This window comes from Ambystoma mexicanum, chromosome 12, assembly GCF_040938575.1.
Source record: "Ambystoma mexicanum isolate Mex_15411 chromosome 12, UKY_AmexF1_1, whole genome shotgun sequence".
Taxonomy (NCBI): Eukaryota; Metazoa; Chordata; class Amphibia; order Caudata; family Ambystomatidae; genus Ambystoma; species Ambystoma mexicanum.
The window spans coordinates 878,549,583-878,577,380 of NC_090936.1; the positions used below are offsets into that span (position 1 = coordinate 878,549,583).

At 47.2% G+C, this 27,798-nt stretch overlaps 1 protein-coding gene across 1 annotated transcript in view; it reads right to left on the bottom strand.

Annotated features, from left to right (window-relative positions):
* Window positions 1-302: 302 nt before the first annotated feature.
* Window positions 303-27,798, bottom strand: part of LYZ (lysozyme) — a 190,613-nt gene continuing 163,117 nt past the window's right edge. Inside the window, exon 4 of the mRNA XM_069629364.1 lies at window positions 303-568. Coding sequence (XP_069485465.1) covers window positions 502-568 — 67 coding nt within the window. The 3' untranslated portion in view covers window positions 303-501. The remainder of the gene's footprint in view (window positions 569-27,798) is intronic.

Genomic DNA, 27,798 nt, shown 5'->3' on the forward strand with positions numbered 1-27,798 from the left:
CAAGAGAATCCCTAATGATTTCCACGCTGCTGTGAGCAGGTTTTCTTATCTCTACCAGAGGGGGTCAATACCTATTGCGCAGCACTTATCAGTGCTCTGACCTGCTCCTACCAAGGATTAGAGCCGGTGAAAGTTGCCACTCAGGTGCACAATGGCAGTGCCTTCTCAGGGATTCACTGCGATTCCCCCAAAATCCCATGCCTCAAAGACCTTGAAATCACCCAGAACCCCTACAACAATAACATCCAGAGGCAAAAACGATTTCCAACATAACATATGGATACAAACCAAACAAATGCAGCTTATTAATGAAGATTATTTATTGAGATCATTGTTAGTAATAGCAAGTAGCGTGTTACTTAATGCAAAACAATGGTAACCATTTAGGTTAATTTAAACACTTTCATATGTACTTGGTCAAGCGATTTTTTTTTAAAGTGTATGGAGGCATAATGTTTGGAAGATACTCATAAAAAGCGTTGGCAACCACTTTTCAACAATTTACAGGTTGCAGCCTTGGGTCCACCGAGTGAGATCTCTTCCTTCGCAATTATTCCTCCAAGCAACCCTGTATGACAAAGAAAGTTTGTTAGGCTCGAGTCAGTTACTTAGGAAACAAAATAATGCAAGCAATTCAGCCAGGTCTGAAGAGTGCAGTGGCATCATTACACTGGCATCATAGATGCTATGAACAGTTTCTAGGGCAATGAGAAAGCAATCCAATTCCTTATTTTAAAATTGAAGGCAAATTGGAGTTGAACCTCAGTGGAAATTTAAAAAAAAAAGTTTTCCACCTTCGGCCCTCCCCCAGCTCCCGCCAACCCCTTATTCTGGGTCATCTTTGTCAATGCTGTGGAAGAGATAATACTCTTAAAGACGATGGGAAAGTAATAAGTCCTGCCATCATTGAGCCCTCTTCAAGTCTTCTTCAAGGTTGCTTGGTGTAATATGACCTGCCCGATGTGGGTTCCCTGATGGCGAACTGCTGCTTTGCATTTTAAGAAAATAGGACAAAATAGGAAATAGAATTTCAACTGGGGGAGCAACTACCAACTCTATACCAGATGAAAAGGTAGCTGTCTCCTCCCTAGACCTCCATTTGGTATCTTGGGTATGACAAGGGGTGGGATTTTTCACCTTAGCAGATGCCCTTTTATGAATACCTGTCTGCTGCACATTGAAAAAGCCATACATTGCAGAGATTGTGAAGAGAGCTCATGCATTCACCTGGTCATTGAGCATTTTCTGCACCACTACAGAAGCATTATTCTTCTGGCATGAAAGAAATATCCCGTGAAATTACGTCTAACAAATATTGTGTCTGGAGAACTACTGTGCTTAACCAATAATGCGATCGGCACAACTAACTACTTACCAGAAATTCGTGCACCCTATACGTAAGTCGCACAGGCATGTTGAGCCCAAGAAAATGATTTTTTTGAGAAATACGGTACTTGGAATTATAGGAAAGTTTTCCCCTTTTTTTATTACCATGTAAATTTAGTTTAAATATAAACTTTTTTACACGGACATAGAAAATTACAACAATAACATACGTCATCAAAATATTTCATCAATCAAATCGTTACAATTTAAAACTATAATCATTAAGTTAATTTACACAAGTATTAAAATTCAATTAATCAAAGAGTAAGTCATTAAAACAATTATTTATCAAATCCTAAACATATCTAAAGTTTCATTGGTTTTCCTAAATAATGTTCACAGAGTATTTTATTTCAGTTTCATTAAATTGATGCACTGTAAAAATCTTAGTAGAGCCAATTTCATATGGACCTCAATTCCGGATATTTCCCATTGCCAGAAGTTATTGATTGTTAACCATTGATAACAAATTTACTAAACATGTGTGCCCTGATTAAAATCAAGGATGGACATTCAATTACTAGATGAAACATTACAAAATGGTTTTCATAGAGTCTTATGTACCGTTTCACATGCTTCTCCAAAATTAGACTATATGTTCTTTCAGTGGTGGCTGCGGTTTCTGGATCGCTGCCCAGAAGACTGTGAAGGGCAAAATGAATACACAGAAAAAGAGTTGGATCCAGACGTACTGTGCGCTCACACATGTAGGAAAAAAAGAGAAATCTGAGCAAATTCGGTTTTGTCCAAGTTTTATATTTTGAGATCACAATCGGGTTGACTTCATTGAATTAATTTCATTCAATTATTGTTTTTCCCATGTTTGTGCTCTTGTTGTGATCAAATGGCATGCAAATTCGTGTGTACAGCGGCTAGCCTGATCCCGACACGTGTTTCCCCGTTAGTTCAATTTAACAGTTCTTCAGGGGTGTGACGGCTAGATTTTTCAACATGAAAATTAATTGAAAATAGTCCTGTGTGTCATAGCTACTTTCTTTAGAGTTTCTCAAATTCCCAGCTTATTTCACCTATACATTAAGTGAATAATATTTGTTTGGTTAATATCATCACCAGCAAGTGTCTCTGAGCCTTTTGCCCGATCTACATTTCAAACATACATGTTCAATGTTTCCTTAGGGCCTCCTGCCCCTTGTACAGGGGAATAAGGAATGTTCATAGGCATCCAGGTCTGCAATTCAGGCCCAATCCTGTACAAAGGAAAGCCCTCTTAAATATCCTTAGATAGCTGGGCCTCTTTCGACTTGGTTCATAACCCATTTGGTTCCTACCCCTCCCTGGCGGCTCCCGTTTCACACTCTCTCTTAGGTTTAGTCTGCTAGTGGCCCACTCTGGGGCCGATGCATTCTGTCCCCTCCCTGGAGTTTCAGGTTTCACACACATGGGGTATCTGTTCTCTAAGTCCCACTTGGGCTGTTGGATCTCTCAGCCCCTCTTGGGATCTTTGGGCTCTCAGCCCCTCTCGAGCTCTTTGGCTTCTCACCCCGGCATGGGGTATACTGGTTCTCGCCCTTTCTCAGGCGATCTGGTACCTCAGCCCTTCTTGGGCTCTTCACCTCTTACCTCAGCTTGGGGCATATAGATATTCACCCCGTCTCACACTATCTGGTGTCTCAACCCCTCTTGGGATCTTTGCTTTCTTGCCCCAATGCGGGGTATATAGTTTCTGACCCTGTCTTGGGCTATCTGGTTATTAGCACCCCTTGGTCTCTTCGCTTTCTCACCCCGGCATGGGGTCTATACATGTCTGTCCACCCTTAGAGCGCTCCCTGGACGCACCATGTACCTGGCTTGCTATGGTGGTGTTCCTTGGGGGAGGTGGCAGTGCACTTCCAGCTTCTCCTCAGTCTTGTGCATCGGTGGCAGGTCTCAGTGCATCCCCTCAGTTGGTGGCAGGACTTGGGTGTCAGTTACAGAAAGTGTCAGTAGATAACGTTTCCTGCGGTTGCGTCTCTACTCGGTTCAGCATGGCGTGCCAAGCTTCTCCAGCTCACGACCTGGTTGCAGGGAGCATGCCAAACCGATAGCACAGCAAGTAGAGTGCTCCCTTTGACATCTGTGCAGAGCCTGCTGACACAGGTTTGAATCCCAGCAGGGCCAAACTCAGCCTTTCATTCTTCCGAGGTTGATAAATGACCACCACACACCGTAGGTAATAATAAGCAGCGCTCAGATGTCTGAGGGATTGTAGTGCTATATAAATGCTAAATTAAATTAAATCGTTCCGTGGACTTTCTCGCTCCTCCGCGCTCCATGCAGTCTGCGTGGAACTGCTTCCTGACTCTGCCTTGAAGGGGGACGGGCCTTCCTCTGCGCCTTGGCTCCACAGGCTTGCATCTCCTCCTATACTCCTGCTCTCTCTCTCTGTCTCTCTGTGTGTGTGTCTCTGTCTCTGTCTCTCTCTCTGTCAGTCTCATGGGCCCTTTGTGTTCCTCTGTGAAAGGAAACAGAATATGACCTGAACATTTGTCCTGATCGTCATAAAATGATGGCAACAGTACATGGTCAGAAACCATTCCAGGCAACTCTCTATTAACATTCCCACAGTTATTTGGTGTAATTCCCAAATAGCCAATAAAGCCATTGGCTTCCTGAGACAAGGGAGGGTAACACCCATCCATGTCAAGGGATGGCCTGTCGTCTTACAGGGGTCCCCCTCAGGGGGATCCCGAGGTCCTTGTCCCCTTGGGGGGGTCTCAGATTTAATGGCTCCTTTCCCTGGTCCCAAGGGAGGTGGCTCCCACGTGGGGAGAGGGTACGAATGTCCTGGATTTGTCACAGTTTACTCTAACTCAATGTTGTTATAAACAGTCTTTCAGAATGACATTTTAATATAGAAATGTATTTGTATCATTAAATGAAATTACGAGACTGCATCTGCTATGCTCGCCAGTACACCTACACGAGAGCTTAGTTATAAGAACTGTTGCCTTGTTCATTAGGCCAGCACTGCATTAGCTGGCTGGCACTGGCTAGAATACTGGCTTTGCACACTGAGGCCTGGATACTGAGAGGGGGCACGAGAACTGGATATCTAAAGAATTGAAAACTGTTATATGAATGTGGGACTGATACGTTCTTGGCATGTGAGGAAGGAAGCAGGTAGCCCAACTCAAGGTTACAGCTGAGACTTGTCATTTCTAGAATGATCTAGGTCCTGTGATCAGCCCACCTTGTGCATTTAAGTTGACGAAGGACAGAATTGGAAAAGGGACTTAGCATGTGTGTGCTCCCGAAGCAGAGCAAGGTGCCTTCCCTTCGCTGGTCGAGGTTGTTTGTGTATCTTTATCATAAGATTTGGTTCCCTCCTCTTCATCATGCTGTGGTCTTTAAGTATCAGGGTCTTGGGAGTGGTTTCAGGGTTGCTACTGGAAGGTTACAAGGCGAACTGCTGTCAGTGTGTCTGTTCTTTGCTCTGCAATGTAATACACTGTCTCTGAGCCTGTGGAAGAAACAGAAACTGCATATTTTTTTCTTTTTCTTTTGATTCGTGTGGATCAGTTAAAATCACATTTATATAAAATCAATAAAAAATCAGTATATAGCCCTGGAATGAATATATAACCCGGTAACTCCGTCATGCACATATCATTGACTCAACACCAATTTCCATCTCGATCACAACAATCCGTCATTAAAATACCAATTTCGCTATTTCACTTTTACCTAATATCGTACAACTTTTGGTTATACTTTAGAGACAGTTCCTTCCCCAAGGCCTCCCAAATCTTAGTGATCGCAATAGACAGAGCTGTACTATACCAATATTTTGCAAGGCTTCGATATGATTCTTATAATACTTCAAATAAAACGTCTGCATGGCAAAGCATTCTGTTAATACATAGTGCATGGTCTCGATTTCACTCAAATGAATACGGAGCCTACAAGAGCAGTTTTCTTTCGAGATCCCTGCCAAAGCCCCAGTTATTTCCAATACTGGCACTTTATTTATCCTAATTAGCATAAATATCCTGCTTAAGGTAGGCGCAGGGAACTGATAAAGGTACTTTGGGGGTTTTAGATTTTTACAGGCGTGCTGAGGGATGTCGGACTGTTTACATAATCAGAGCTCAGCACCCAATCCCATGACTTAGCCTGTTTCTTTAGGGATAAGCTTAAAGTCCTCACACCACATATCCAATCAAGGGTCCACTCTATCAGTCTAAAAAAAGACACGTTTGATTTCACGAATTCCGCTAATATAGGTCAAGACTCTTTCAAGATTTCACTTCTAACTGATCTTAATGTATAATTCCCCTCTCTGGATCTTAACCATAGCAGTCAACGCAGTTAAACCCAATTCAAGCCTAATTACCTGAATTAGCATATAATTAGATAAACCCAATATGTTCTGCCAGATAAGGCCTTCAAGGGTGTTTGCCCAATTATCACAGTCGCTATAGGATGCCTCAAGTACATAGCTTATGCTGTCTATCTGTTTTTGTGTGTATATGACAATTATACCAACCAGATTCTATCCAGCATCACTATGTACACATCTTTTAATAGATAACATAATGGCTAACGCTTTATTCCGACGTCTCTTATACAAGGCTACTTCCCCTTTTTACTTACTTACGTAATAGCCTAGATAACAATAGCTATCAACCTTGTCCAAACATCCCTTCTGCGTTGGTATTTAAACACCAACCCCTTTAACCCTACCAAATCGCATGAATTTCGTTTTTTTCAGGTTAACTTCCAAACCATTACTCTCAGCATAGTCTAAATGTCTATACACACCACTTCCTCTAATCCCAACAAATGTATTGGCAAAAATGACATCATCCGCATAGGCGAGCCAGTTTATTACCATATGGCCAAGGTGGGGGCGGGGGGAGTTGTTACCTCACGAAAATTCTTGTCCCATATCGGCAATAAAGGGATTCAAAAGTGCAGGCCCAAGCATGCACCCTTGCTCAACTCCCCTTCCAATGGGGATTGGGTCAGGTAGGTCGCCTAGCCCGTGCCACCTAACGATTGCCACATTCTCACAGTGCTGCATTTGACAAGCGCGTAAAAGATCCTTAGGCATTTTCAACAGTTTTAACTTATTCCACAACATTGCTCTATCTATAGCATCAAATGCGGACGCGAAATCCACAAAAAGAGCATAGAGCGGCGCACCATTCTCCTTTCTTGCCTTTTGGATCAGAGAATTCATTATAAATGCATTATGGACAGTAGATATGTCTTTGCGAAATCCTGTTTGAAAACGGCTTAGGATGTTACAATCATCGATCCATTGCTGTATGCTCTGCAAGATGCATGTCGCAACGACTTTACTAGACCCATCAAGAAGTGAAAACAGTCTGCAATTTTCTAATTTTTCTCTATCCCCTTTCTTGAACACTGGGATTAAATGGGCCTTTTCCCATGTCTGCGGGATACTGCAAGTGTTCAATACCACGCGGAACAAAGATTTTAATATGCCCGCCCAGAGGATGGGATTAGCACGCATGAATTTGTTAGAGGTCCCATCAGGCCCTGGAGCTTGGGAAACTTTCAATCTTTTTACTATTAATAACATAGTAGATCTTTCCATAGGCCTTCTGTTATCTGCTTTTAAATATGCCCCACATTTTCTTACTGTCCCCATTTCTGATGGCAGAATATAATGCTTGCCAAGCCTTGTTTGCAGTTGAAGTACGTTACCATGTAATCCAATTTCCATATTTATTTTTCACTTTTTTAAATTTCCTTTTCATTCATCTGGAAAATCCTCCCTGTGGCGATTAATATACTTCACTCTTTTATTCAGCTTTTTCTTCTCCAAACTTATTTTATTATCATGCGGGTGGGTACATTTCATGTCTTCTTTGCCGCCTTGGTACTACCCTTGATTCTATACCAGAAGTAAATGATGTAATCCAATCGACTATTTAATTATGAGACCCCATCTTTTCAAAATCCCTGTCTGTCATACAGATATAGGAGGTGTTCGCCTGCATGTTAGGTTCTGACAACACTATGCGATTCAGAACTTAATTTATCTGGACAGCGCCCACTTTATCCATGCTTCTATCTGGCCTGTGCACTTCTTAGTACCACTGTTATAATTGCATGGTCACTATGTGTGTTAAAACCAGCACACAGTGACTCAGTAATTGAGTGGAGCGTGTCACACCAAAAGGCATAATCAAAGGTGGAGGATTTCCCTGCAGTCCTCCATGTCTTAGCTGGGGGGATATCACCCTCTGCCGCACCATTCATCATGTTAAGTTCCAGATCATAAAAAAACTCAACCTATTATCGGCCCGGGCCCTATGGTTTACCCAATGTTTTCGTCCAGCTGGCTTATCCAATTGGATAGTCCCACCCTTGACAATAGAGTAATCTATAGATTTTGCATTAATGTCACCACATACTAATATATAACAATCCTGTTTTCTTCATCTGATTTTCGTGAGTATCTCACAGATGGTGAACTGCATAGACTCAGTCCATTTTACTCCAGGGGTGTTGTACATGTTCACTGCCACAAGATGACACTCAGTACTTAACTTCATTTCCACAGCCAAGATATTAGGGTTATCACCTTTAACCTCCAGTTCATGTGCTTTATAACGATTGCAACACAGGGTCAACAAGCCCCCAAAAGGAGGTCCTCTAATACCCCTTTGAGCAGCACTAGAGGAGCTTCTAAAACCATCAAACGTGGCTTTTCCTGTGATAATAATTGTTCTTTTATAACGTGCTTAATACCAAGCGTTTCTAAGTGCAAGCCCAGGATTCGAACCTGTGTTGCTATGCGTTGTCTTGCTTCCAAGACACACGCGCTGCCCAGAGCTATCCTCCTGGCCCATAAACCAGATTTCCTGGATTAACACAATGCCTGTCACCCACAGAAATGCAAAGGAGCCATTTTCACAAAAGAGATGCCGATGACCTCTGGTATTTCAAATTGTTATAATCTCAGAACTTATTTAGGGCCCGGGCATCAAAGACAATAAGCATTCCCAGTGAGCCTTGGAAGTATCATCCACTACCAGCCCGGTACCATCTTTCTTCTTTGCAAACCCATTTCTCTGCTGTGACTCGGTAATCTCACCAGGCAAAATAATACATTCCTGCCTGGGCACCATGACATGTATACCACCATGAGCCTTAAGCGGGTCTACCTGTTCTATGTCAAACCCCCATTTCAGGAGTGAGGAGGCACTGGTTAGAATCAAATGCCACCACCTTCGAAGTATAGCACGGCACCCTCGCTACCAGGGAACAGTAGCCTTCTAGTTGATCAAAAACGGAAGTCTGAGCTTTTCAGTACTCGCAATGTTGGTAAATAACCTAATAGCTGTAGCACACAACCCCCGTTTACTGGCAGCTTGTCATCATCAAATAATCTCATTATTGTAAACGAGGTAGAGGGTAAGGTAGCTGTTACAGCAGCATTGGGCACTTCACACACATCCTGGACTACTTCATAATCCTCATTCATACTAGATTCCATCATGCTGACTGATTCGTTACTACCCTTTGTGTCAAGCTCGGAACGCACTTCTAGCACCCTGAGCTAGTTTTTTTTACCACGTTTTGACACGCCCTACCACCTTCTGATCTCCCATGATCAGATTTTGTGTTCTGATCACAAGTCATTAACCAATTGGTCAAGTTGGTTGCCTTTTTGTTATTACGTTTGCACTTTCATCCAGCCCTCTTCCAGGACTTTTTTTCGAGCGGTACATTTAGTGGCTGACCTTGCCTTAGTTCGATAAATCCCCAGTGTTAGGTGCCACACTAGGAGCTTGGTTCCCTCTCTTTGCCTTCTGAGATCTCCTCAACTTCCCTCCTTTCTTTCCGTGACAATACAGAGTCATAAGCAGGCTCCTCGTTAGTGGCTGGTTCAGCTATTGATTTAAGCATCTCTACCAGGGTTATTCCATAACATTGGAACTTATGGGTGCCTCCTCTTCCAACATGACTATTTCTTTAGCCTCGTTCATTGTGGGCTTAATGGGGGGCTTTGTAGTCTGGATTGTATCTTGTGAATTCCTTATAGAAGCATTGAACACTTACTTAGAATTTTCTAGTAGCTTTGAACATTTATTTGATTCGTTAACCAGATGGTTACATATCTTTCAAGGACTCTGCAAAGCAAAATTAACAGCTTTGTTGCACACACTGTTGTCTACGCTCGCCATTGTTGTATTAGTCGCCCCACCCGAAAAACATTCAGGAGTGCACCGCATGTTTCATTGTGGTTGGGGAAGTGCTGATCCATCCATCCCCCTGATGCTTGTGAGTATCCACCACCAATACTGTTCCTTACTTCTCTGCATTTCTTATAGGTGTCCTCTGGGCTTCATTGTTAAGCGAGTAGCAAACGTTAAGAAGAGTTGTTGTTATCGAACTCTGCTGTAGTACAGGTGGATTCGGTATTGGGGTCCACATCAAGCATTACCTGCTCGCAATCCAAACCTTTGCAAGCTTCCTTTGATTTTAGGAAGTACTTGGTGATTTTCCCCTCAGGGCGGCTTGCGGTTTCATCATGTGCCTGGCCCACAGTCACCCCCGTGCTAGACGTACTCCAATAGTTAGATAAACCTTTGTGCTGTTTTAGCACACAGATTATAATTGCCCTTATTACTTTTCAGGGGCATTTGCACAATAATCGGCAATTCACCGCCCTGGAGTGGACAGGCCAAATGTTATTTCAAGGTAATAAAGGTACAGAGACACCCGCACTCACCGCCAAACTTCCCAACTGCTGACACGTAGCTAACACTTTCTCCAAAAGTGCGCGTGCAAAAGCATGATGTGCAACGCGTTATCCATCTTGCTGCAGGGGGTGGGGCCATCCGATCCACCAATGAAAGACGTTTAGGCAGGGTCGGAGTCCATAGATTTTCTACACAGTAGAGGTGCCATGCTCAACTGCTGACACTTAGCCCAACACTTGCGCCAATAGTGCCTGCAAAATATAATTTTGAAGAGTAGCCAAGGACAAATGTGTGCCATGCCGGTTTCGCAGAGATTACTCTCACGTGAGCCAAACCCACTGAGCTAGTTCAGAGTTACTTTCTTGCTCCTATTGAGTACAAATGGGTTTGCTATTACAGGCGAGTTGCAATACAGGCAGAATACCAGGCTGTAATATAGCAATAAAACTCAATCGGGCGGGCCAGTTCGGGTGTTAAAAGCGGGGTTAACTATGGGCCCTATTGTCGTTGCCACCCGATCCCGCCGGATCTGGTTTTATTGCTCTTAGCACCCCAGGTTTTTCCTGGGGTGCTGACAGCAATCTATTTTGTTTAAATGAATGGGACACACTCACAACATCCCTTTCATTCAAACACAATACTTACCTAAGATGGTTACGTGGAGATGTAAGGTGGGGCTCCATGCAGAGCCATTCTTTCATTTCCGTGGCATCCTGGGATGTGGCAGCACTAGAATAAAGTAAGTGGGGTGGGTTGCGGTGCAGGGTGAAGGGGGGGGCACATGCAGCCTCAAGGTTGCTTGGAACAAGGACATGAATGGTGGGATTCAGCTGGCAATCTGAGCAACCTGAATGGCTGCGGTGCATGCCCCCGATGATAATCTTGGTTTCCATGTGGGGACGCATTCTTTGTCCTTGGGGGTTTTCTTCTAGGACCTGTGAGTGGAGTGTTCTATGGCGATTGAAATTCTCCCATTTGCAGTTTCTCTCCTTTCGTAACTACACCATTGACCACCCACTCCCACTCCATCTGTTTCCTTTCCCTCCTGCACTTTGAAGTTCATGCACCTTTTTTCCTGCAGCTCCACCTTTCTTCCGTTTCCCACCCTCTTTTCCTCAACCGCTTCTCATCTGTCAAACTGATCCTAGCCATCCTGTCATCCACCTCTACAAAAGGTGCTTTGGTGACTACATTCAGCTTGTTTTCTTTCTTTCACCTGTGGGTTTTAGGTTGTGGTAAGAGCTGAATGTGATAGATCTCTGTGATAGGCGATCAACCCACTGAGTTAGCAAAAAGTAGACCAGTGGTGCATATGTTTAGAAAGGCATGAGAGGTCTGAAATGCTAATGTTTTTGGAGTGAGCGTTTTGACATGGGTAATAAAACTGTGTGTGTCCTGTCTGCGACATCATCTGGTGATAGGAATCCATCCCCCATTTGCAGCAGCAGTATTGCCAGAACCAGCTAATTTAGGGGGTGGGGTGGATCTGGATAAAGAGGTTATTTTCCCTGAGGTGGCAGATTTCTTTGCCTTGTTGGTATCACTTTGCCTACCTGTTGGCAGTCCTATGTCAGTATGCTCCATTCTCTCCTTTATGCCCTCTGTTGTGTCGTGATCATGTTCTGTTTTATCCCATACAGTCATGTGCCCTTGCTGTGCAATGCTGAAATGGGCGGTATTTGGATATGCTATGGTTTTACTATTTTGAAAGGTGTTATACTTTACTTTCTACTTATAACGCGCACCACTGAACCAGAGGCTTAGAGCACAAACAAACAAGCATACAACATATATAGGCAACATAGGAATTCTGGAAGAAGTCCCTATTTTAGGCAGAAGAAGAAAACAAGAGAAACAAAGTATCTAAATAGCAGAGTCTTCAGCTTCTTTCTAAACAAAGCAGGGGATTTTAGCTCCCTAGGGTCAGGCAGGATGGCATTCCAGGCCCTCGGGGCAACCACAGAGAAGGCGCACTTCTTTACCCGAATCAGTTTGGGGTAGGTTAGTTTTGTTTGATCTATAACCAATGCCTCGCTCAGATTTAGTGGGCTGGACCACATCAGACATTTATGCTCAATAAGCACAAGCCGGAAATCAATTCTTGCCTCAATAGGGAGCCAGTGCAAACCGCGCCTGGCCTAGGACACATGATCTCTCCTGTTGAGGCCAGTAATCACTCTTACCGCGCTATTCTGTACAGTCTGTAGCCTGTTCTTCTCTGACGTAGCAACGCCCACCAGTAGACTGCCACAATAGTCCACACTAGCTCTAGAGATGTATGGATGTAACTATACAAGTAACTTGATGTAGTATGCCGTAGAGGACACTAAACTACTCACGTGGGTCCGCATATTTAAGTTTTGATCGAAATATACTCCAAGTGTTTTGACTTTAGCTTTCGTTTTAATATTACATCCTGCGATATTAAAAAAGGCATAGTCTTTACCCATTTTGCAAACTTTAGCCTCAGTACCAATAACCATTAACTCTGTTTTGTCTGTATTAAGAGCTAGGCCATTGTTGGCCATCTATGATTGGATCAGTCCGTACATTTTATTGACAGGTTTAACATCCTCTTGGTAATTGCCCATCAGAGGGATGATGCATTGCCTGTCGTCTGCATAGTTAGTGAAATTTACTTTATTCTCTTCCAGTAGGTTGAGGAAGGACACAGTAAATATATTGTAAACGGAGGGTGAGGCTCCCTGAGGCACACTCTGAGTCAGAAGAACCGATTTGGCTTCTGCAATCTTGCTGCTGACCCTGCACCAACAGTTGCTAAAAAAAAGACTCAATCCAACAGGTAGCGCTGTCTGAGAACCCAGCCACTTCCTTCAACCTGGAGACCAACAAAGAGTGGTCTACCAGGTCAAAGGCGGAAGAAAGGTCCAACAGCATCAGGAAATCCGTCTGGCCCATATACACGAACGGTAATAGTCTAGACTTCAAATCTAATAGAGCTGTTTCAGTGCCATGATTTTCCCTAAAGCCCGATTGCCCTTTGATCAGAATACTGTGAGACTTCAAGTGTGACATCACTTGCGTATATGCCACACGATTACGGATCTTCAGTAGAAATGGGGTATTGGTGATGGGCCGGTAATTCAGAGGTGCCAGTGGACATAAGCAGGGTTTCTTAAGAAGGGGAGTAATCCAGGCATTCTTAATACACATGTGCACATGATTTTTGTTAAAAGAAGCATTTACAAAATTACATAGTGTACCTTGGTTTTAAAACTGTTGTTGCACAGGTATATATGTTACTATTAAAGAACTCTTTGTAGTGTGAGCAATGGCCTTCTTAGCAGTTTCAATGTAGGATTTAATCCTATTGAGTTTACCAAACATTGCTTCCTGTATAGATTCGCACCAGGCAGCATCTTTAGTAACAACATCAGGTCTGTTCTGACGAGGATGTTCTAGTTTAACATTTTTAAAAGTTATTTGGATTCTGACTGTGCTTTATCAATCCTATCGTCAGAATTCAATTTCTTTGCTAATATAACAGCTTCTTTAAAATGTTTAGCTGCCTCTTTATCCTGCTCATCCTGTGAGGACTTCCATATGTGATGGCACTTCATTTTGGAACTTTTAAGGGTTTGTAGATCTGAGGTGAACCATGCATTCCGCTGTCTTTCCAGTACCTGCTTTATTATCAGAGGTTCTAGTGAATCAGTAGCGTTCTGCAATGTTTTCTGGAAAGCATCAACAATATCTCGGCCTGTACTAGATCTTTAGCTTTTTCAGCAAATGGTATAAGCCAATGTCCCAATGCCTCTGGAGTAAATTTACTAAGGTTTACTACGTTATTCTGCAATGTGAAACGCTATGCAGTTCTGTCAATTGCTGGCTTATACTATACTACCCTGTGCCTTTCTTTGCTCCAGGAAGAGTGCTCTATTATGCAATGCTGCTACTTGCTATATTATGTTGCCATGTATGATGTTATGCAGAGTGTCATAATTATTTTGATAATAATACTTTTACTGTATTTTACATTGCAATTTGTCATTGTATCTGGTTTGTCTGGTTAAATGGCTTTTTCTGTTCTTTTCTATTTGCTGTTCAATCTCTCCATATGACATTCCTTTTCTATTTATAGCTTTGCTTTATTTGGCTCTCCCAAAATGATGGCCATCAACTGTTCCATCTGGTGGCTATTGAAAGCTAGCACCAGCAATGTCTTGTATTGAACATTAATTTGCATTTTTTTGACAACTTTGATGCAACTGACCATGTCCCTAAACCCCTGCCAGCAGTCCTTCTTAAAGAAGCCTTTCCCATTTCAGGAACTTTCTGCCAATTCCCATCCCTGTAACCAATTCAGATATCTTCAGTAATTCCACCCAATGAAGTCCGACGGTTTATCAGAATCAAGGGCCATTATCACCAAAATGTTTCTATTATATGCGGTATTGCCAGAGTCACGCAAAGCCGTCTCCATTTCAGTCTTGTGGGCCATGTGAGGTTAAATCCACACTGGTCCATATTGATTGCAAGCAGTTGGTTAGGCAAAACCCAGGCATTTTGGTCTTCATATTAATAAAAGAGATGGGCCTGTAGGAGTTATAATCTTCAGATGATTTACCCTCTTTAAGCAATAATCCCTAGGGGGAGGAGCAGAGGGTTGGGGGGCTTTACCAGGGGGTACCAGTCTGGGGACCAAGCAAAGCCTGGGCCTTCAAGGTAGGGCCTGATGCTTTAAACACCTGGTAAAGCTGCTGCTGTGTGTGTTCTAGCAATTTATTTCCCAGGACAAACAGTGTTGAGCAGGCTGGTGCCAGGTACTAATGGGGTTAGGCAGCACCAAGGCAGCCAGAGTACAAGCGGAGCATAGAGGGCAAATGGCTGAAGAAACAAATAAGGGTCTTTGAGGAGATGGACAAGGAAGTGTGGTGGCAGGTGGGACATGGAGGAGGCTGACCACAGTTGCATAGGAAGATGATGGATGGCACCGTGAGGCAGATCAAAGTTGAGGGATGAGGAAATCTGGACTGGCTGAATAGTATAACCCAGGTACTAATTTGCTATAATTACAATTATCGTTTCACTAAGCTCTAGGGAGCCTCCTTGTATCCCTACCTTGGAGGAACATAACGCAATAGGAGCAAGGGCAATTTTTCATTTCACAATTGAAATGTCCCCTTGCAGCGTAGCCCATGACATTACTTTTTATCAATCTGTCTTTTAGTGGAGTGCGGATCTCTATAGTGTCATGTAAAGCCCTTAGCAGTTTTCCAGTTCGCTCCCTGTGGACTACCATTTCAGTCTTGATTACTCCCATCTGTCTGAGTTTCTCGCCTTTGCTTGTCCCCCTTCGGAATAAACCCATGGGTATAAATTGTGCATTGCCCACTGGAATTATGATGTTTAGCATCAACAAAGCATACAAGTTTTAATACTTCCTTATGTCTCTTCAATTCCCTTGATATCACATCTTCATGCACTTCAAGGAATGTCTCTTCTAGTTCAATCGACCTTTCTGCATGCCTACCATATGATGCATTTTTTTGCCATACCTTTGGCTTTTGTTAAAGACATGGCTTTCATCTGTAGCTGGGGCATGTAAGGTTTCATTGGGGTCAGTTCATTATGGACACAAGGGGTGATAATTTGAAAGTACTCCTTTAAGTTTAACTCCAGAGTACCAGCACTTCCGATGATCAAGTAAATGGGAGGAAAGGGAATGAAACGTAGGCAGAGTGCCACTCAAGGGCCTGCTTTGATTTTCTTGTTTTAGTTCTTTTAAGCTGCTTTTCCTCAGTTCCTTGAATTCAATGAATGCCTGGCGACCATTTTGTCTTTCTGTTCTTTTAGTTAGTTTGTTATTTTAGTTGAAGTTCTGCAGGGTTGCCTGAGGTCTCTGGATCTTTGTGACTGATAAATCCCAGTTACCTTTAAACAATCAGCTTATTCCACAGCATTTACCACTCTCATAGGAGCCAAGTCACTGATTGATTGGTCCACCTGTTTGGTTGAAGCTGTCACATGTGCTACTGCTTGTGCAGACAATGCTGCAGGCAGCAGGGCACACCTCGTACATGAGAGCCGTTTACTCAGTTGATTGTCCTTTTGTGAATGCTTGGCCACCATGTTGTGTTTCTGCTCTTTTAGTTAGTTTGTTACTTTAGTGGAGTTTTATACTCATTTGATTACTTTTCCTGTACACATCTCCTATGAGATTGAGAGGTAGTCAAGTCTGAGTCTTTACAACCGGCCAATCGGATTCTATTAAACAGTCTGCACTTTCTTCCACAGTATTAGCCACTCTGGGAGGAGCCAAATTCCAACAAGGGTCATGTTATTGGCATAAGTCATCGCACGGGCACCTCCACAGTTCAGATAACGCAGTAAGCTAGACAGTTGCACATTCGTCGCACCAGAAGCAAGCCTCCTTACTTCCATCCGTGGCACGGATAAAAAGTCTGCTTACAAATGGACTGATTCTGATAAATTGGGACCTAATAAGGCCCAACCACTGGCCTTTGGGCGGTTTCTGTTGTGTCTCTCTTGGATCCACCAGAATTTCCCCACTGAGACCCAAGCAAATGCTGTCTCTGTACACATCTATGATTTGCCTAGTGCCTTGATCTTAAAATGGGATGTGACTATCAACAAGTACCACACATCCATTTCACTTACTTTCCTTTTTATCCCCTGAAGCCAATTTATTTTATCACAAAAGATCATAAGCTTGGCAGTTTGATATGCGATCGGGCTCAGACTTTGTGCCACATGTACAATAGTCTCCTTTTTGCAGTTAAGAAGCTTTTCAAGTACTGCTGTTGGGGCGGTGGTCAGTGGTGGCCTTGCATGCAAAGTTATGTTGATTTATACTGCGCACCGCTGCCATATTCATGGTCTACATGCGCTCATATGTGCAGGGATTCTGTGTGCCCTTTTATTGCAAGGCAATTGCTCAAACTACAGCCAAGACTGGCAGGGCCTTAGGGAGGCTCTGTAGAGATGCTACACAACCCCTCCTCTGATGTCTAGCAGGGGGAAAGCTACACCAACTCTCCTATCCCCAGCATGTCATGTCTTGCAACCATTACTCCCCTTCAATATTCCATCTCAAGCGCTTCCTCTCCATGCTGAGGTTACAGCTGCAGATTTTACTTCCAGGGTTTTGGCAGTTGAAGTCAGGTTCCTAGCCTGGTCCCATACATCTGTCACTGCCAATTCCAGTTCTGAACCTTTGCTGTCTACTTCAGTGAATGGGCTCGAGATCTTGCAAAGTTCTTCTGTAATAAGGCTGATATCCAGGGACACTGCCCCATCTGAGTTTCCAACATCGTTCTGGAATCCATGACCGCACAGGTAGTGGGGGACATTTTGGAAAATACTGAAATGGAAAGAAAAAGGAGCAGCCCACCAAATGAATTTGAGAGTGCATTTAAGTTACACACAGGAGGAATTGTCAGCTTGATAGAAATGTCTGCTGCGTAATCCATCTGCCTGCTAAAACGTATATGCACAAGGACTGGCTGTTTTGTAAATGTTCCTTTCTGTGCAGTGGAGATCCAGGCAGCATTTTCCCTGATGGACTGGGCATAAAAGGACCCTCAATGGTGGCCTCATTTTCTGAGCATTTTATTTATTTATTATGCATGCTGTATTTGTAGTTTCCTTTGCTTCTCAAATGCTTGCCAGCCCTGTTCCTGCTTTTCACGTAATCTTCCTGGGATTCCCAGCAGGTTATATGATCCGGCCAATCACGCCAGAGTGCATTCAGGTCTCCTAGGAGACTAAGCACAGGGAATTTTGGGCACCTCCCTCACATCCTGTCCACCCCAGCGCCAGAGGAGGGTGTCAGCATTGAAGCCTGCCAAAGGCCAACGAACAAAGGGACCAAACCTGGTTTGGCGTGCAGAGGCAAACACAAGAAGGACCTTTCCAAAAGAAATGGCAAAAGAAGTCGACCGGAGTCTGTTTTTCCAGATAGGTCTTGGGCGCCATATTGGAAAACATGGCTGACCCGATATTTAGCTACCGGTGTTCGCGGTTGGGAAAAATCATGGTAGTTTGTTTAAAACCACTGCCACCAGCCATTTTAAGTGGGAAAGGGTAACGTTTGACTGTTACATGAGTGTTTAAACTCAGAGGATGCTAGGCAACCCCTCCAGAACTCTATAGGAAGATAGGGTGTGCTGGCCCTGTAAATTTAAAAAGACTAGTAAAGCCAATTTAACTTTACATGCTCTGGGAGACAGTAGTCCGTCCCAGAGAAGGTATTTAAACTTTGGGGAGTCTGAAAGACACCCCTGTGCCACTGCACTGAGGGTGCTGTGTGACACACAGGAAAAAGAGGATGCATATGGAGCTGTTTTAAAATTCCATATCCAAAGAACACAAAAGTAAAACACACATCAAAATACACGAAAGAGTGGGGAAAAAGGCTCACACTCTTTCCAGGTAAAAATTAAAATCCTAGAAATACAGCAAAGCTGCTGGGGGTCTCAAAAGGTAAGGGAAATTAGCACATTCTTGACAATTCTCCCTAACAGCTCCAAAGGAATGATATGCCCCCTTCATATCAGTTAATTTGTTGTCCATTCATTTGTATTTAGATTAATGTTGCAGCTAAAGTAATGTCATGCACACCTATACTGGCTGATGCTGCAAGATTTCCACATGGTATAATCAGATTAATGTCTTTTTTCAGACACATTGGGCCTCATTACACGGAAGGCGGTAAGCCATGGCGCTATTAGCGCCATGGCTGCCGCCGGTACCTTACCGGGTGCGCCTTGGTGGATGGCGGAATTAGCGCCATATTCCAAGGTGTATGGGGGCGCTAATTCTGCCATCCACCATTGCCCCTTCACCATTGCCAGTCAGCCCCATAGGGCTCCATGTTAATGGTGAAGGTGCTAATTACGGTACCGCAAATTGCGGTACCGTAATTAGCGCCAAGGTCCCTTTGCAGGTCCCGTACTTAACGCCTGTAAAAACCAGGCGTTAAGGGAGGACCCGCAAAGGGACCTCGTAGTAAGACGGTAAGGTATATACCGCCTTCCGTGTAATGAGGCCCATTATATATTAGTGTAGCTGGACAATCTTTGCATCCACACCTTTATTGATTGAGGCAGCTAAATTCATTTTTGAAGCTAGATTAATTCACTGTGTAGATTGTTTAAACTCTTTGGGCCTCATTACGAGTCAGGCGTTAAGGGGTTAACGGCGCCGTAAACAGCGCCAACCCTTAACGCCTGATTCCGAGGTCCCTTTGCGCCATGTTGAGTTTAACGCCTGCTTTTTGCAGGCGTTAAAATCCATGGCGCTAAGGGACCATGGTGCTAATTACGCCACCGTAATTTACAGTGGCGTAAGGAACAAGTTACTTACCTGTAACTGTTGTTCTCCAGCATGGGTCTGGCATGGATTCACATGCTCATGAATATTCCCCGTCGTCAGGCTGGGAATCCTCGGTAAAGAAAAAAACCAGTATCAGTTTCGTTTCTGATCTGTCTTTCGTAGTAGTAACCAATCACTGGTCTCTGCGTCATACTGACCACAGCCAATGACTGCCCTCTACCTAAGCACCGCCTCTGGCAGCCATCTTCAGATTTGGAAGCACGTGAAGTGGCAGTATGACCAAGTGAAGAGCCGCAGAGGGGTAGGCGGGAGGGTTCGCATGTGAATCCATGCCAGACCCATGCTGGAGAACAACAGTTACAGGTAAGTAACTTGTTCCTTCTCCAGCATGGGGTCTGGCATGGATTCACATGCTCATGAATAAAGAATGCATAGCAGTACACACATGCACAACCACGGGAGGTGGCAAAGGCTCAACATTAAGCAGTACAGCAAACTCAACATTAAGCATCTTACCTCCTCACCAGGCTCACCTCAGGCGAACAGGTTGCGCAGCACTGCTTGGCCGACCCTGGACTCCTCCCTGGAATCCCGATCGACGCAGTAGAATTTCGTGAAGGTGTGCGTCGACCTCCACGTAGCAGCCCTGCATATGTCCAGCAGGGGCACACCAGAAAGGAACGCCGTGGTAGCTGCGATCGCTCTGGTGGAATGGGCTCTCGGACGGCCAGGCAGCGGTCGGTTTGCCAACCGATGACAGTACATGATACAGCCGGAGAGCCATCTGGAAATGGAAGCCTTCGAGAGAGCCTTCCCCTGATTGACAGGTCCAAAGTTCACAAAGAGTTGTGACGTCTTCCGAAAACACTTCGTGCGGTCCACGTAGAACTTCAGCGCTCTAGCCACATCCAGCGAGTGCAAAGTCCTCTCAGCCGGCGACGAAGGCGACGGGAACAACACAGGCAACACCAAGGGTTCGTTGAGATGGAAGTCCGACGGTACCTTGGGCATGAAGGAGGGGTGCGTCCTGAGCACTACCCTCGTGTCGTGAAAAGTCAAGTACGGGCCTTGCAGGAAAGGGCCTGGATCTCTCCCACCCGTCGTGCGGAGGTGATGGCCACAAGAAACGCTGTTTTCCACGACAGAAACTTCAACGGGGCCGAGTGCAGAGGCTCGAACGGAGGTCCCATGAGCTTGGTCAGCACCACGTTGAGCTCCCACGCCGGGGCCGGCGCCTTCACCGGCGGGAACGATCTGAACAGTCCCTTCATGAACTCTTTCACCAGACGATGAGACCACAAGGACGTCCGGCCCGTGGTTCTGGTGTATCGGGAGATCGCAGCAAGATGAATCTTGATGGACGCGTGTGCCAGTCCAGCTTTGGCCAGCGTCAGCCGGTACGGCAGTACCTGGGGAGCCGTAATCGGTAGAGGGTTAATCTTCTGTGCGTGGCACCAGACAGAGAACCTCTTCCATCTGTGTCCGTAGCATTTAAGAGTCGAGGACGCCCTGGCCTTTGCAAGAACCTCTCTGCAGTCGGCCGGTATGTCGTATCCTCCAAACTCTAGCGCTGCAGGAGCCAGGCCTGCAAGTTCAGCGATTTCGGGTCGTGGTGGAGGATGGCGCCTCCTTCCCTGGAGAGTAGATCCGCGTCCACCGGCAGCTTGATTGGCGGGGACGCTGACAAGTCCAGAAGGTCCGGGAACCATATCTGCCTCGGCCACGCAGGTGCGACGAGGATCATCCTGCACCGTGACCTCTTGAGCTGGTTGACGAGCCGGATTAGCAGTGGCAAAGGAGGGAAGGCGTAGAGGAACAGGCCCTCCCAGGGGAACGAGAAAGCATCGCCCATGCTCCTCGCCTGGGGAAACCTGCTGGCGAACCTCCGGCACTTGGAGTTCGTCGCCGTCGCGAACAGGTCGATCTGGGGTGTGCCCCACTGTCGGAAGAGGCGATCCACTAGATCCTGCCGTAGTTCCCACTCGTGGCATGAGCGCAGCTCCCTGCTGAGTGAGTCAGCGATGGTGTTTTTTATCCCTGCCAGATGAAACGGCACCAGAAACATCCTTTGGGCGACGGCCCAATGCCACAGGTCCTGCGCCTCCTTGGACAGCGCTGGGGACCTGGTTCCGCCCTGTTTCCTGATGTAAAACATGGTGGTGGTGTTGTCGGTGAAGATCCTCACCACCTTGCCCTTGAGGGACGGAAGGAAGGACCTGAGGGCCCAGAACACTGCACGGAGCTCCATACGTTGATATGGAGGGACTTCTCCGTCGGGAGCCAAAGGCCTCTCGCATGCAGATTTTCGGTGTGCGCTCCCCACCCTTCCAGGGAGGCATCCGTGGTCACTGTCTCTTGGTGGTCTGGGGTCTGGAAGTCCATGCCCGCCGTCAGATGCGCGCGGTTGCCCCACCACCGGACCGCTCGGCGGAAACTCTCGTCGAGTGTGATCCTCTCCTCGAAGCCGCCCGTTGTTTGGATCCAGCGCGCGTCCAGGAACTCCTGCAACGGGCGCATCCGGAGCCTGCACATGGGAATGAGGTAGATGCAAGAAGACATCATTCCGAGGAGGGACTTGATGGACCTCACCTTGGCCGCGTCGGAAACCAACATCCGCTGTACCTTGCCCAGGATGGACCTGGTCCTTTCCTCCGACGGGGAGGCCAGAAGGGACACTGTGTCGAGCTTCGCTCCCAGAAACAGTGCGTTTTGCGCGGGTACCAGGTGGGACTTGGCGTAGTTCACGGAGAATCCCAGGTCCGTGAGAAGTTGGACGGTCCTTGCCGTGTGCTCCACGGCGAGCTCCCTCGTCTTGGCTCGGATGAGCCAGTCGTCCAGGTAGGGGTAGACGTGGATCCCCTCGCGGCGCAGCTGCGCCGCCACCGGTGCAAGGCACTTGGTGAATACCCTGGGTGCCGACCGTAGTCCGAAGGGGAGGGCTTTGAACTGGTAGTGACGCCCTTGGACCACAAACCTGAGGAATTTTCGGTGCCCCTTTAGGATGGGAATATGGAAGTAGGCATCCTCCAAATCCAACGACGACAGGAAGTCTCCTTCCTCCAGCTGCCCCAGGACGTGCTGGAGGGTGACCATCCGGAACTTCTGCGCCTTGATGAACTTGTTCAGACGTCGCAGGTCTAGGATGGGGCGCCATCCTCCCGTCTTCTTCTTCACGAGGAAGTATCTCGAGTAAACTCCGGAGCCCCGAAGCCTCTTTGGGACGAGTTCGATGGCGCCCTTCCTGAGCATCGCCTTTACCTCCAGGAGAAGCTGAGGGACGTGAAGCTCTTTCCTGGCCACGGGGGGGACGCGCGGGCACCTTCTTTGAAACTCGAGCGCGTGGCCCCGGGCTAAGGCGTCCAGCACCCAACGGTCGGTGGAGATGGACTCCCACACGCTGACGAAGCTCGCCAGCCGGCCTCCCACTGGGGTGCTTCGGTGGGGGCCCGACCCCACGGCCGGTTCAATCCTGTTTCGACGAGGCTTTGCCGCCTTGACCTCCTTGGCGATGACGGCGGGGTCCGCCAGACTTGCCTCGTCCTCTGTAGGCCTCCTGAGACGACGAGCGGGCCTCTTGATGGTAGGTGGAGAAACCGCCGCCGGAACCTTTGGAGGCGCCCTTGCCTCCGCTGCTCCGAAAGGGCGTCCGTCGTTGCTGCAGAACCCCAAGGGCCCGGGCCGTCTCAGTGTCCGCTTTAATGGCCTGAAGGGAATCGTCCACTGTTTTCCCAAACAGGTTGTTCCCATCAAACGGCATGTCCAGGACTCTGGTCTGTACGTCTTGACGGAAGTCCGTAGCCTTGAGCCATCCACGCCGCCTAAGGCACACGCCGTTGCCCAACTGGCGAAACCCAGTGTCGGCGATGTCCGTCGCAATAGTGATGGCGTGGTCCGACGCCACCTCACCTTCCTGTAGGATCTCCAGGGCATCCGCCCTCTTGTCGTCCGGTAGGAAGTCCAGCAGGGAAGCCAGTTTGTACCATAGCTCCCTGTCGTAGCGGGCCATGATAGCCAAGGCGTTGGCCGCTTTAATCGTCGTCGCTGCAGACGAGATGACCCTGCGTCCCATAGCATCCAATTTCTTTCCCTCGCCGTCTGGTGGGGAAGTCGATGTGGAGGCCGCACCCCCCCCCCGCTTTCTTCCTGGCCGCCGCGGAGACGACGGAGTCCGGGGTAGGCTGCGCCCGGAGGCACAGGGGGGCCGCGTCCGGGACCCGGTACTTCTTCTCGTACGGGTCCCTTCTAGCTGGCGTCGTGGAAGGGTTCTTGAGGAGGGCGAGGCCCTCATCCCAAAAGTCGTCCAGTAGAGGCACCGCGAGGACCGTCTTCCTCTTGGCCTTGCGCCGTTGATAAAGGAATCCTTCCTTTTTCTTCTCCTCAGGGCAGAGTTGGAAAAGCTCGGATGCCCTGGCGATCATGGAGTGGAACGATCCAATCTCGTCGGGCGGAGAAGCCCTGGTGGGAGGTGACGACGGTAGATCCTCGTCGTCCGTACCCGTCGCTGCCGTGTCAGTCCCCGTATCATCCCCCCGACGGCTGAAAAGGAGGTGGAGGGTGAATCCTTCTTTTCTTGGGCGGGGGAGCACCAGAAGGTCCCGGATCCCCCGACGGGAGAGGTTCCTCCGTCGGCAACGGTAGTCTCGTCCTTATCTCTGAACATAAGGACTGTATAGCCAACAAAATGGCCGCCGAGTTGTCTTGCGGCGCTGGCAGAGGGGAATCCGACGGGCGATCAGGGGCCCCGTCGGCACCCTCGACGATGTCGTCGTCACCTGCGGGCCGGTCTTCTTCCACGCCAAGGCCATGGCTTAAGACCTCAATCAGCTCCTCCTCCGAGGTTGAGGCCGAATCTACGACGACGCCCTGCCCCCCCTTTTTCTTCCCCGCCGGGGATTTCACGGGGGTCCTATCGATGGGCACAAAAGAGGACTCCCTCTGAGGTGGCAGGGAGACTCTGAGCCCCGAGGTCGCCACCACTGGTGTAGCCTCTACAGGCTGAGCCAGGGCCGCCGCGACAGTATCGATAGAGGGCTTGGCCGGATGGATTAAGGCCTTCACCACCTTAGGTGCGCTCACCGCCTTATCCTTGAGGGGGGGACACTGCCTCGCTCCCCCTCCGATGGGGCCTTCGAGCTCGACCGGGGCCTCTCCAGGAGCTTCGCCGGGTGCTCGCCCTTCCTCTTACCCGACCCAGAGCGTTGGCTCGTGGCTGAAGGTGCCGGGGAGGGTGCGCCCTGCCTGGCGCCCGTAGAGCCCGACCGTTCGGCGCTCCCGGTGCCAGCGGACTCGCGGTGCTTGGCCTTGTGTTGGACCCCCGTCGCCGGGGCGTCCTCAAAGGTCTTAGAAGACCGCTCGGATTTCTTCCTCTTCTTCTCGCCTGACGGGCTCTTCCCTCCCAGCCAGTTGGCGAGACGTTGATGGCGGTCCTTCATGGTCCGCTCCGACATATTGCTGCAAAACGCACAGTCCTTCTCCACGTGCGTCTTGTCCTCATGTAAGCAGTAGAGACAAAAGGAGTGTTCGTCCTCCTTAAAGACGTTCTGCAGCTGGCATCCAGGGCAGATCCTGAACAGCTTTCCGGGCGTCGAGCTTCCCTTCTCCTGGGCCATGTCCAGGCCTGAGAAACTTCTGGAGTCCTCCAAAAGCGTAGCTCGACGAAATCTTCACCCTTGAGGGGCGCAGACGAATCCGACACAGGTCCCCGTTGATCGGATGGAGAGTCGGTGGAGCTTGAGGCTCTTTTGACCGAAAAAACAAAGTTTTTGAGAAAAAACGTGAAAAAATAGCACTAACGCTCGAGAGCAATAGCACGATGATCCCAACACATGAACGTGCGGTAAAAATCTGAAGATGGCTGCCAGAGGCGGTGCTTAGGTAGAGGGCAGTCATTGGCTGTGGTCAGTATGACGCAGAGACCAGTGATTGGTTACTACTACGAAAGACAGATCAGAAACGAAACTGATACTGGTTTTTTCTTTACCGAGGATTCCCAGCCTGACGGGGAATATTCATGAGCATGTGAATCCATGCCAGACCCCATGCTGGAGAATTAGCGCCTTCCCCACTCCCATTATGCCCTATGGGGCAAAAATGGGAATGGGGAAGGGTAAATGGGAAATGGGGATTTACCGCCCCACTCACCTTGGAATGGGGCGGTAAATCCGCCATCCACCATGGTGTAAACATAGTTTACACCATGGTGGTAAGGGTACGACCCAGGCGGTAACTTACCGCCCCTGCATCGTAATGAGGGCCTTTGTGCAGCTAGAGGATTCCTTTGCAGCAAGATGGAATGTTACAAGTGGATTAATTCATTTTGAAGCTAGACTAATTTCACTGTGTAGCTTGAGTAATTTCGTGTTGCAGCTGGATTAATTGTGTACGTATCCATGCTAACTGCTGCAGGCATATTAATTCTGCAGCTAGATTGCTGGTTGTAGCTGGGTTAAAATCTGATGAGATATGATAGGTTATTAAAACGTGCTTAATGCCCAGAGGTTTCTAAGCGTGGACCTGGGGAATCAAACCTGTGGTGCTCTGTGTCGTCTTGCTTCCAAAGCGAGCACGTTGCCCCTGGGCTATCCTCCCGAGACTATATTTGCAGCCAGATTGACGCCATTGTGTAACTAAAATAGTTCATTTTGCAGTTAGATTCATTGCATGCAAAGCTTGTTGCAGCTGGATTGATTCATTTGAGTCTGGATTAATTTGACTGCTAGACTGATCAATGTCCTTAGTTACATACATTCATTTGCAGCTAGATTAATAAATGCATGTACAATTGCATTTGAGATTGCTGCTCAGCTAGGTTACTTCACTTTGTAACTTTGCTAACTATACATACTAACTAATCAAGTTATGTGCTCAAATATAGTAAACACAAATCAAGCAAGCTATTTACAAACGGCTTTACAATACCCTTCCAACTAGGTGTAAACAAAATAACTCTACAACCCTTCAACCAAGTTACTACCACAGACCGAACCGATGCATCCTAGCACCATTAGCACGCGAGGTTTCTTTTCTGAACACAAATTCCTTGCTCTTTGTTAGGGAGAATTATCTGTAAAGGCTAATTTCCCAAACCTAGTGAGTCCCCCAACAGCTTTGCTGGATTTTTGGGGTTTCATTTTTTCTCCTGCTAAGAGTGAGACTCGTTTTCTCCCACTTTTAGGCATGATTTGAGAATGTCCTTTGACTTTGTAATGTGTTTTATGGGCTATGGGGTCTTTTACTCCATAGGGCTTCATGTGTTTTTGGTGTATGTGTTATACAGCACCCTCAGTGCAGTAACACAGGGGTGTCATAGTGACCCCCCAACATAGACTCCATACCCTGGGACTGACTACTGTCTCCCAGGGCATGTAAAGTCACCATTGACTTTAATAGTCTTAAATTGTGAACAGAACCAGTACAAACCATCATATTGTGGAAGTACTGGTAGGGGTAATTCGATTGCCCCTGGGTGTGTTTTTCAAGGAGGCACTGTCCAGTCCCCCCTTGTCGAGTTTCTGGCTGGTGGCAGTGGTTACCACGCGAAATATTCCACCAGAATATTTCCTATGGGATTTTCCCATTCATTTTAAACGCACCACTTTTTTGGTGCAATGTTAAATATACCGCCGGGTTATTTATTTAATATTTATTCCCCGGTTGGGTCTTTTTGCCAGGACTCGGTTTTAAAATGGCGTTTGTGTTCGCCTCTGTAACTCCAACCCAAGTCGAGCCCTTTGTTCCACTTTTGGCGGGCTTCTGCACAGAAGCCTCCAAAAGTGGTGCCACTCTGTCTGGGTCTACAGGATGTGTGGGAGGGGGGAATAGGCACCCTGTACTGAGTTGCCTTGGCAACTCAAGTCACACTCTTGTGTGATTGGCCCAGTGGTGAGCCGCCCGGCTCACCACTTAGCATGTTTGATTGACAGCTAGGCTGATGAATGGGGGTTTTCTGCATAAAAGCAGGGCTTTGGGGACTGGAACTTCAGAAGTCGCCACAGGACCTAAAGAATCCGAAGAGGGGAGAAGCTGAGCCATCTACAACGACGACACCACTGGTGGAGCCCTGCTGTACGAAACTCACCACTTTCCCAACGACAGAGAAGATCTTCTTCCAGGAGAGTCTTCTTCCCTTTCGACTTTTTCGCCTTCCTGGATCGTCTCGTGGTGGAATCTCCCGTGCCAAGCACCCCGGTAGCCGGATAGCCAAGCTTCACCACTACCGCGAATAAAAGGGTAGTACCTTTTAACCGGGAAACTCCGCGGCTGGTTTCTTCCCTGGCAGTGCAACGATCTCCAGCTTTCCTCCACGTCGAGATCTTCTCTTCCCCTGGACGAAGCACCAACTTGCACCTGCTGCCAGGAACAACTGCCCCCGCTGGAGCTTTCTCACCATTTCAGGTACTGTGTCCCGCCTGGT